This window comes from Pteropus vampyrus, unplaced genomic scaffold, assembly GCF_000151845.1.
Source record: "Pteropus vampyrus isolate Shadow unplaced genomic scaffold, Pvam_2.0 Scaffold292, whole genome shotgun sequence".
Classification (NCBI taxonomy): domain Eukaryota; kingdom Metazoa; phylum Chordata; class Mammalia; order Chiroptera; family Pteropodidae; genus Pteropus; species Pteropus vampyrus.
The window spans coordinates 204,154-216,107 of NW_011889073.1; the positions used below are offsets into that span (position 1 = coordinate 204,154).

General features: G+C 43.9%; 1 protein-coding gene across 1 annotated transcript in view; it reads right to left on the reverse strand.

The window, feature by feature from the left end:
- Window positions 1–11,954, reverse strand: part of FNDC1 (fibronectin type III domain containing 1) — a 106,382-nt gene that overhangs the window by 38,370 nt on the left and 56,058 nt on the right. Inside the window, exons 15-17 of the mRNA XM_011376308.1 lie at window positions 8,840–8,948; window positions 4,118–4,197; window positions 339–368 (exon numbers count right to left, since the gene is read on the reverse strand). Of these exons, the coding sequence (XP_011374610.1) occupies window positions 339–368; window positions 4,118–4,197; window positions 8,840–8,948 (219 nt within the window). The remainder of the gene's footprint in view (window positions 1–338; window positions 369–4,117; window positions 4,198–8,839; window positions 8,949–11,954) is intronic.

Here is an 11,954-nt window from a genome sequence, read left to right on the forward strand (position 1 = left end):
TGTTGTGCACTTAAGGCATTTTGCTATCTTTTCAGCAATTTAAAATAGTCAAAGGGGTTTACATGCAAATAAACTTATCTATTGTCATAGCTATTGGCCACTCAGAATGTTGTTTTTTTTTTATAGATATTGGCTGCTATGGCCCTATTAAAAAATTCCTAGATAATTTTTTTCCCTGGATTAGAATGAAAGGTACAAAGAAACCATAGAAGTTGTCATGAAATTATAAAAACGCAAAAATGATCGAGCATTTCTACTTGTGAGTAATCATAACAATCTCATATTCAATATTCCACTCGATCACCTGAGTGCCAAATTTATCAAGATGAGCAACGTACCTGGTGGTCTCACAACAAGCAGAGGATTGTCTGTAGAATAAAAAAGAAATAATTGAGTTCATTATCATATTTCACAACCATGCAATTGTTGAAATGTTTACTGTAATTGGAAGAGCTAACCAAAACGCAAGAGGTGAAGAAAAACGTAAGGTTTATTTGACAGATGCCAACGTTTGTCCTTAGTTTTTATTTCTTTTTGAGAAATACCTCATTATATAGATGCTGTGAGTCTCTGAAGATAATATTTTGACACCACATACTACAAAATTGCTAAATATTCATTATGTTTCAAAATATATCCGTCTTGGGAAAACAGTTTGGTGGTTTCTTAAAAAGGTAAACATACACCTACTATGCAATCCACCCATTCTAATCTTGAGAATTTATCCATGAATGTTCATAGCAGCTTTATTTTTAATAGCCAAAAAGCAGAAACAACCCAATGTCTTTCAACAAGTGAATGGATAAGCGAACCGTGGCACAGCCAGGCAGTGGAATACTGCTAAGGAATGAAAGAGAACAGACTTTTATTTCTTAGCAGTGTATATATTTAAAATATATGTTTCTATATATATTTGTGGGTGCCAATGTAAAAACCAGTCACCCTACTACACACAACGATATGGATGGATCTTGAAACAATTGTGCTGAGTAAAAGAAGCCAGACAAAAGAAGTTCATACTGTTTAGTTCATTTATATAAAATTCTAGAAAGTGCCAGTGAATCTCTAAAGACAGAAAGCAGACCAGTGATTGCCTGGAAAGGGGAGAAGACGTGTGCCCGGGGAGGGGCAGGAGGGCAGCATCGCACAGCTGCGGTCACCCTCACGATCGTGGGGGCTTCTCCGAGGGGGTAAACATACCTCAGAACCATTCGGTTGGACACTGTGAGTATGTGCAGCTTCCTGTGGGCCATTTATGCCTCATTAGAGTTGCTTTTAAAACATGTTCATATCTTAGCCCGAATAATGCCACTTAAGAGAATATGAAACTAGCTTTTTAAGGACTTCTGTTTTCTAAAAATTTCATTTTTATAAAATACCATGGCCTAGGTAAACACGAGCCATCACTTTTTTGTGAACAATTATCATGGAGTAAAATCGCTCTTCTGGGGTAAACGTTCTATGAATTTTAACACATGTATTGACTCATGGAACCCCACCCCAATCAAGATAGAGAATAATTCCATCACGCCAACTCTCCCTTGTGCTGCCCCTTTCTACAGACCTTTCATTCTGACATCATCCACCCTCCACAAAACAAAGTGGCGTACCATTAGCTGTCAGTGTAAAGGCTTCCTTCCCTCTCCTGATCCTAACCTAAGTTTCGGCAGCCTGCTGAAAAGTCTCAGCTGTCCCTGGGTGGGTGGAGGGGGTGATATAAAGCAGCGACACAAACAACGACAAACGCTTACCCACGGTTTAGCCTGTTACACGCAGATACTTACGTCACATATTCCATCATATGGAATTTCTTGATTCTCATGTTTGGCCAATGCCATAATTTAATTATTGGATGACTTTTCTGTTGCTAACTTAAGTGCTTTCAGCAGGGAGTAGAAGATAAAGGTCTGAGGAACTGCCACCCTGGTTTCCATAGTGGCACCAGTTTACATTCCCAACAGTGCATGAGGTATGGAGGGTCCTCAAACAATTAAAAGTAAAACTGCCGTATGACCCAGAAATTTCGCTTCTGAGTATTTATCCAAAGAAAATAAAAACGCTACTTTGAAAAGATAAATGGATCTCTATGTTCGCAGCAGCATTATTTATAATAGCCAAGATATGAAAGCATCCTAACTGTCCGTTGATAGATGAACGGATAAAGGTGTGGCATATATATACCATAAAATATAACTCAGCAATAAAAATCAATGAAGTCTTGCCATTTACAACAACCCGGATGGACTAGAGGTGCTACGTGAAATAAGTCAGAAAAAAAAGAAAATACTATATGATTTCACTTATATCTGGAATCTAAAAAACAAAGCAAAACAACTAAACAAAATGAAACAGGACAGACTCATAGACACAGAGAACCAACTGATGGTTGTCAAAAGGGAGGGGGTGGGGGATGGGCGAAAAGGTGAACTAGACTAAGAGGTACAAACTCCCAGTTACAAAATAAATAAGTTACGAGAATGTAATGTACAGTACAGAGAATATAATCAATCAAATTATAATAACTTTACATGGTGACAGTATTTACTAGACTTATTGTAGTGATCACATCGTAAGGCATACAAATGTCAAATCGCTATGTCATAGACTTAAAACTAACATAGTATTGTATGTTAACTATACTTTAATAAAAATTAAAAATTAAAAAAAATGAAGGAGAGACTTGAACAAACTGACAGAATAGAGTGAAGATGACCAGAGCAGATACTTGTCAAATTTCCATGTGCGTGAGAATCGCCTGGGGGCTTACAGAGAGGGAGCATCCGCAGCCTCACCCAAGAGAGTATTTTTCAGAAATCTGAGTGCCCTGGATTTTCATCACCTACTCCTTGGAGACCACGAAAAAAATGGAGTGAGAGTATGGTGGGATTTTTCTTGGGAAGTGGGTAAGCAGAGAGCTGTCTTATCAGAATTTCACATCGCAGTCTCAGAAATTACATTTATATCTTTCTACTCTCAGATTTTGGACCTTGGTTTCTTGAGAGCTGTTTATATTTGAATTACTTGGGTTTTTTTCTACAGACCTTTATCATGTTAATTGTGAAAGTTGCCAAAGGTCCATTTTTTTTTTTTTTTTTTAAGAAATGCAGGCATAAACAGACGTATTCCTTACTTTGGCAAATTAACTACTGATAATGGTTTTTCTCTTACTCTTTCTTAATTACTAATGAGAAACATGCTTCTTAGATGAAATCGTTGAAAACATTTTTGAGGTCCCTTGCCCACTTTTCCAGTATAAGACATATTCTCACAAAAGATTTAAGTTTGTTCCACATATTTTGATTCAGTAGATTTCACATCATTCCAATTAAAATTATCTTCCCGTGACAAATGTTCTGAGATTAAGCTGCATGTAGAAAATAATCTAACCAAACAGGAGCTAGAGCCTCAATTTCAGAGTGGAGCTGGCTCAGTTGGGCTTGTGAAGGAGGCCTGGCTTAGAGCTACAGGTCCCAGCTCTCTCACGTGGCTTCCTATTTGGCAAGGTTGCTAACCCAGGAGCTGGTGACCATGGCCAGCTCGATGTGCTGCTTCAGGCCATGATCACAGGAGCATTTTATCGAAGAGCCTGAGTGCGCTGCCCACCAGCATCCCAAACACAGAGACATCCTCTGGGTGATGCTGCTTGTAAGACTGCATCGTATTTTAATTCAACTCTCCATGTTAAGTAAAGGCATCTTCAAGTCTTAGTAGAGAACACATCTTAGAGACTTGCCTAATTCTTAGAAGCAACTGCCTCTTAGGCCTCAAGAGATTTATATTTGTCGGCTGTTAGCAATAAAAAAAAATTATCTCTGCAACAAAATCTTTTACAGATAGATTCAAATGTATCTTTCCCACATGGTTGAAAACTAGATTTTTTTTCTCCTTTCATTGGAATTTGACCTCTCCATTTTCCAGCCATTTCCAATAAAGACTACTTTTAATTTTATTATCCAAGTTTTAACCTAGCAGAAAGAAAATGTTTGCAATATAAGATATGAATTCAGTAAATAGAAAAGTTAGGACTTCACTTCTTTAGTTTTGATTCTATTGTAGTCATTATTCCAAATTACTTGTTTTTAAGGGGGAAAAAATGAAAATGCGAAATCGGCCATACCTGATTCTGTAATGAACGAGACTGAAGGGCTGATAGGTCCATACCCATGAGGATTTTTGGCTTGAACTTTAAAATAATACCTGAAATAGGAAGAAAACATTTTTTGAAAGAGAAGCTTGTTTAATTTCTGTGTAAGAAGACAGATTCCCAAACTACTGCGTACCTCCTCTGTGACAGAGTTTGAGTCCCATTTTTTACTAATGCTTACGTCACTGCTACTTCTTCATATTTTTTTTCTGAACTTTCTCATTTTCTAATAACGATTCAAAGTGATACAATTTACAGCCTCGACATGGGGCTAATGGGACAGAGGGGGCGTGTTGGGCAAATAAGTCGCTTAGGGAGTGTGTGACCCTCGAGGCATCGAGGGTTGTCCTGCCTGTGGGACACATCCGTGGAGGAAACGCCCCTCCCCGTGCGAATTCCACCGCTTGAGAACTTGGAGCGGCCGGTCACTTACAGAGCAGAATTCACATTTTAACCTCGTTCTTATCACTGGACTCCGTGTGGAAAAGCAGGATGTTTGACCCAGTAATGATGCAGCTGATGAGGGTTGGAGAGAGGGGGCGAACAGGCCCAGAGGCTGGCCTCCCGGGTGGAACGAACGTGACCACGGTGTTTCGGGCACGTGATGACTGCGACGGCCGGCTCTGGACCGTTAAAAGGCACTGAGCTTCAAACTTCTGTGTCTCAGGAAAGAGAAATGAGTCCAGGAAGGGGAAGTGGAAAAGGCCGGGAGAGATTCAGCTGTAGGAATTGTCTCTGTCTTGGAACAGAGAATGTGCTAGAAAGCACACTGTGTGGATCAGTTAGTTCATCTAGAGGGAGATCGATAAGCCGAGCAGGCCGGGGGGTCCACAACATCGGGCTTTATACTCTAATGAGCTACGGGACAGAAAGCAGTGGTTGGAAAACGCTCTCCGGTATTTCCCACGGCACCGTGTGACCCTCTGTATCTCCCTCTTATTAATCGCTGTGTTTTCCTCCCATCTAGGATTCTAGGTATTATCTGCGCTCTCTTAATCCTCAGCCACTGACTGGTAAAGAAGGACGTACACAATCCCATGAGTGTGGCTCTCCGCCATTCTGGAGAGTTCGCGACAAGCCTGTCTCTATGGCTTCAGGCTGGCAGGAGTTACACTTCAAGGTTATAACATTCTCTGATTAAGTCAAAGACACAGATCACATGCAGTAATGCACTAAATTTCTAAAAGGTGAACTATTTACATTCAGAGAGCAAAGGCATATGTCTGTTGCACCACGGTCCTGGCAGCAAGCCTCGAACTTCTGAGATGAGCCAGGGAGGCACTGGCCTCACAGTTACACAGAGATAGGACATGACTTTGTGTCTGATTAAATCGAGAGTTGGTTTAAATGTCTGAAATAATTAAACCATTTGGTAAAATTAGTCTTCTTGCAAGCCTTTCAAGAAAAGTCATTCACATCTCATTAAGGAGAGAATCCTTTTTAAATCTGTATTTTAAAGAAAGATATGCATAATTACGAACACATGAGTTTCCAAACCTCCCTTCACTCAGCAGCTCATGTTTTCCCAATTACGCATACTTTTATTCGGTGGTTGCGGAGTTATTTAAGGCAAAACTCTGCAGGCCATTCAAGCAGTGGGTTTGGCATCTGTCAACGATACTGGTTCAACTTCACAGATACTTTTTTTTTTTCCCTCTTAAAAAGAGGAAATCAAAACCTAAGGAATGACACTTATATCCGGAGGCTACATGCAGAGACATTTTCGCTCCTTGTCTCTCGAGCCGCCGCTGGGGCCGTGCTGATTCCACTTCCCCGAGCCCGCAGCGGGCGGCAGGCGAGAAGGGAAGACCCATCGATTAAGAGCGGCCCGTCGGGTTTCTTTGCTGTATCGATTTGTCTCACCGCTGAAACCTGAGTGTTCTCCAAATCCACCTTCCGTGTCTGCACCGTTATTCTCTCCTCCGCAAAGCCCACGCGGCCCATTTCCAAAGACACATTTCCACTTGAACTTCACCTAATGTGTCAAAGTAAATTTATTATGCTGAGCTGAAAAGTAATGTGGAATCATGAAAAAAAGTAAAGTTCCTATTTTCAAAAACCACATTAAGCTTTTTCTACGAGCTAAAATATATATTGCATTCTCGGAATAGTCTCTGCCTCACCCAAGGCAACCCGTGCCTTGCCTTCTTATAGAAGCGTTTGGCCCCTTCTTTCCCAAAGACTCCATAGTGACAAATCTTTAAGTGTGGATTAAAATACGCAGACTCCAGAAAGCGATTTGGGGCTGAGTTGGGTGAGCAACGTGGATGACGCGCACGTGAAGCTGAAAACGAGATCGTAAAGGACGCCAGCTGGGTTTGACGCCCCGGCTCCTCTTCAGCCCACTGCCTCTTGAGTCTCTTCCATGGAGGGACTCTGAAGCCACCTCCTGAGAAGCCCTGGGGACCAGATGAGAATGGGCGATGCAGACTCCGTGGAGGAAGCACGTGGACTCCTAGAGTGAGTCCCCCAGAGACGGTCTGCGTGACGGTCCCGCGGGGGAAACGAGTGTCCTTGCTTCGCAGTCACACCTGCCCAGCTGCGAACGCTCAGCAGCTGCTCAGAGGGGCTCTGACGAAATCTGCGTGGGGGAGGCACACGCACTGCGCTCGCGTCAGGAGGATGAGAAAGCGCGGCATCCTGGGAGAAGGCGGCAACCGCAGCTGCTGTCAGGGGGCTGAAGGCGGGTGGAGGGCAGGACAGAAGCCACGAGGGACTCCACAGGCCCTCTGGGACCCGCTCGTCCAGCCTCCTGCCTCCTCGCCCGCTCCTGCTGCAGAGGCCTCCTGTCCTTCATCGAACATCCTTTCTGCCCGGAATGATGGCCTTGCCCACCCCGCCCCCTCAGGCTACCGGCTGCTTATCTTACTTCCTAGAAGCCAACCTGACTGATCCTCTACCCCCGGCTCAGGAGGGTCCCGGTTATATACTTAGAGCACCTAGCACTTCTCCCTCAGGATGCTGAGCAGTGAAAGTTTATGTCTGTGTTGTTTCAAAACAATCTGTTTCCTTCTTTAATGGCGTGAGCTTCAGCATCACAGGGTTTGAGTACCAGTGAGCAACACAAGGACAGGGCCACGGTGCAGTTTATCACCCCACCCGACCCCCACCGTTCCACCCCCGGTGCATATCAGGGTCCCTGGCACGGAGCAAACAGTAAGTTCTTATTTAATGAATCTGTTGAAAAAATGAACAAACCTTCATTCTACAAAACCGTCTCCTGACGTTATTCAAAACTCAACATCAGTCTGGCAGCCAAAGCTGTTGAAAGACTTTGGACTCGGGGCTGGAGCTCGGGAGATGGGGATTCAAATCTTCTGCAAGGAGCTCCATGGCAAGTCGTCCCTGAGGCCCCTTTCGGCTTTTTGACACTGGCTGTGCTGTTAGAGCATTGCCACCCCACGCGCAATAAAAAAATTTGGGTGTTGACCTCATTTTCTTTAACTGTGCTGTTTTTGTTTCCTTTAATTAATTTTTCTTCACTATTAAGGAAAAAATAAAGTGTTCTCTCAATTTTTTATCTTGCCGCTCGTTGTTCACTTGCCAAACCCTGAAATTCAAAATAGTTTATAAAAGCTCAGTGGAAGTGAACCCAAGGGACACAGCAAAACGCCCTGAGCCATGTTCTCAGCTAGTTCGGAAGTCTCTCGGTACCCAGGGCTGTCGTCCAGTTTCTATCCCCTTTAGCACATTTCTGTTTAAAGACGGTATTTTGTTCTAACCTTCTCCGTGTTCTCCTGACTGTATAGAAAAACGGGAGACCTCGGGGCCACAGTCCTGTCACTTAGCGTTCTTCGCTATGGAAACATAGTGACTTGATGTGACAGTATGCGCTAGAGCCATTTGTATGGGCTCGAGTGAGCCGATCGTTAAATATTCAGAGATCCTGTGGGCCCATTGGTGGTTTTGAACTGGCCGTGGTGGGAGTATTTACACTACAGGAATTGGAAAACACCAAAAACCAGGGACTTTTTTTCCCCAGAGAGCTGATTTACAAGCACACTGCTCGAGCATCATGTGCTTGACGTTTCGCCCATGTTCGCCCGCCAAGGAGGTTTTCCTAGATGGCCACTGCCATCAAAAGCAGACAGTATAGAGGAGGAAATGCACACGCCACTTCTACCCTTGGGAGCAAGTTTTGCATATTTCACACTGAGGGCCGTAACCTCCGGCCCCTGCGTGGCCCTCTGACCAGCTGGCCACTGCCCGGGTTAGGAAGACACAGTTGTAACCTTTATTAATGTGCACAGTGCACCTTTCTTTAATGGTGTGAGCTTCAGCATCACAGGGGTTGAGTACCAGTTAATTAAAATGTTCCATTAATGCTGCTCCATTAATGTCACACACGAAGGCTGCGCTGCCTAGTGCCACCACGCGGGTCGCTACAAACAGATCAACTCCTTTCCAACACACAGAACAACCCTTTTTTCCCCAACAGTAGGTAGCATTTAGTCTCTGGAAAACAGAGAACACAATACCAACACAATAGACTAACAATTACTGCACATATAGTAATTTCAAAGAAAAATACATGACAATGGTAAGTGTTTATTGATTTTTCTATGAGAACTAAAGAGAGAAAGCAAAAGAAGTCCTAGAAACATTTTGATTAATCCTTTCATTTTCAACCTATGAATGTCTGTAACCACGCACACAGGTCCCATTTTTTGTTTTTCAATGACTGGCACATCATACCTTGTGTTTGGCTTCAGGTTCTCAATGGGCAGGTGGGTTACCGCTGAAGCTTGAGTGGACCACTTGTTCCTGATGAAGTCTTCATAGGATGCGCTATAAACCAAGTAACCTACATGTGGAAAGAAGAACCCAGTGAGCATCAAGGAACCACATCACACAAGAGGCGTAACCCAGTGAAGGAGGGGGCCGAGGCGAGGCTGCAGAGGCCGCTCTGTGGGGGAGGTTCGGGAAGGGGAACAAGCTGTGCGCCGGGTGAGGATGTGGAGTGACGTTGGCACCTCTGGTGAATCCAGATGCACATAACGAAATTAAAGACACTTCCTGAGATTTGACCGTTCCCTACCTCTCTCCTTCTCATCTCCCACATCCCCCGGGCTTCCTCAGAATAAATCACATCTCATCTTGACTGCGCAGAGAGGAAAGGCAGAGGAAAGGAACAGTGACCTCCACAGAAGCATTTAAGAATTTCCTGGTAGAATGAAATACTACGCGGCGATTAAAAATAATGAAATCTTGTTACTTGCAACAATGTGGATGGATCGAGAGGGTATTATGCTAAGTGAAATAAGTCAGAGAAAGACAAATATCATATGGTTTCTATATGTGGACTCTAGAAACAAAACAAAACAAACAAAACAGAACACACTCATAAAAACAAAGACCAAAAGGATAGTTATCAGAAGGGAGGGGGTGGAGAGATGGGTGAAAGGGGGGAGGGGAATATGTCGTTAATAATATTATGATGAGTCTGTACGGTTTCTGATGATTACTGGAATTAGTGGGGTGATCATATCGTAAGGTATAAAAATGTCGAATCACTATACTGTACACCCGAAACTAATAGAACCAATATAATATTGTATACCTACTTTCTTAAACTTTTAAAAAGGAGGAAAAAAAGAATTTCCTAGTAGAGACATATAGTCGTCCTTCATACAAAACAAGAAACTGTTGAACGCTATGTATGTGTGTGTGGCTGAGAGATCCGAGACTCACAGTGGTCTCATCCATGGGTGAAGCTTGTCCTTTGATTTCTAGTTGTTGAACACCTGTGCCTGCCCTTGACCTTGATGCCTTATGACAGCAGTCAGGCAGCTCTTCTTTCTGCCTCATCTGATATTAATGGACCTCAGAGGGGGAGCTCTCAGCCCTGACACCTGCCCAGCCTTCCAGGCTACCCCAGAAGGCCAGGTGAAGTTCACGTCACAGCTGCACACACCCTTTGCACTAGGTCTCTTATGTTATATGCAAAAAAAAAAAAAAAAAAAGTTCTCAAGTACTTTCTATGTGCCAAACATTATGCTAAACACTTTCGATTAAGTTTAACTTCAATTGATTTTCCTGATCCTACTACACATGTCTTGCCATCTCCATTTTGACACATAAACTGAATCTTAGAGACAGGCTAAACATCTTGTCCAAGTGCACATTCACTAATTCATTTAACATATTTACTGCATGCCTACTAGTTCTTAGACAGAGTGGAGATAGAGTGGTGACCAAAAGCTCAAGGAGCAGCAGAGCAGACAGACAAACAGCTCGGGGTACCATGGTAGTTCATGGTGAGAAATGGGGGGTTCAAGAGAAATCTGGAAGGTAAAATTGACCGGATTTAGTGATGAACTGAATATGGAGGGGAAAAAGAAGGAGGCTGGAAGACAACCCCAAAGCATCAGGCTTGCAAAAGCGGGCGGGGAGTGAGGCCGGTCTCTGAGACAGAAAATCCAGGTGAGCAGCCTTGGGGACCAACAGGATCCTGAGTATGGTTTTGGGTACTCTGAGTCTGAGATGCTTTGATGCCAGCCTGCGATGATGTCAAGGAGGCACCTGATTTTACTGTTTGAAGGACAGGGCAGAGACAGACTTGGCCTTGAGCTATAAATCAAGATATGCTTGAGTAAGACCCTGGAGAGACAGAAGGCAGAGCAGGAAGAAAAGAGGACTTAGGACCGAGCCTCGAGAAGTTCCAACATTTGATGCTGGGTCAAAGAGGGTAAGCCCGTGAGAGTCTCAGAGCTGGAGAGAATTGGACGGATCACAGGTCAAGAAGATAGAGAAGGTCAGCAGCATCTAAGAGGCAAAAGGCTTTATTTAGCAACCTGCTATTGTCAATTACCTGCACAGAGGTCTTTTGGTGACATAAATAGAATGGATTAGAGTCACACAGCTAACTAATTGGCATGCTGGGGCCGGAAGCAGGTGTACTGGGCTCTGAAGCCCTTTCCACACTGTTCCGATTGTAATTCATCTCTTTTTCAACACACATTGTGTGGGAACCTGTGAGGAGCTGCCTCTCCCTCCATAAGATCCCTCCTCCTCTGATGACAGAGATGTCAAGCCACATGTGCTTATAGTGATGCTGTACGTAACACTGTCTGGATCTGGCTCACTCAGGGGTTGGCATGGAGCACCCTCCTTGACCTCCAGCTTCCATCAGACCCTGTGCTCCCTCCCAGGTGGTGCACAGGTTTCTCTGTTTATCTTTGTGTCTGGATCGTGAAGGCTTCGGGGTTTTGATGATGTACTTGATGAGCACGCGTGATTTCTGATTTCTCTGTTGTTCTTAGCCAAACCGGTCCTGCAAGGCTGATGAGCTGGTCTGGAAAAACTAAGAGTCCAGCACGTCAGCTATTTTCTGTGGCATTACTCCTAACGGAGGAACCACTTCATCCATCAAGAGAGATCAGAGAAAGCAGCTGGCCACAGGTCCTATCATGTGGACATCACCTTAGCACAAGCTGGCTTGACTACGTGTGAAAGAAAGATGGCCGGTGAAAATCGGCAGAGCACTCAGCATCTTTCACGGCTACCAGTTTCCAACCGCCTGCAGATGGTCCCAACGTGCGATGTTCTGTTTGGGCCAAGGAGGTATCTACATATCTGCACTGCTTCGTTGTTTTGTGGGAGAAAGAGTCGGTACTTGATTCGTTTCCTGGTGAAGAGCCCCCACTTTTTTCCCTTTTCGTCTTTTGGGGTCTGCTGCTTTTCCTGGGCATTGCAGGGCTGTCATATGCTGAAACGTTCCACAGTAATCGCCTTGGCAGGAGTGAGCGCAACTCTATAGGAGGAAGTGCCCAAATCCTTACAAATACCTCGTCCATATTTATATTTATAT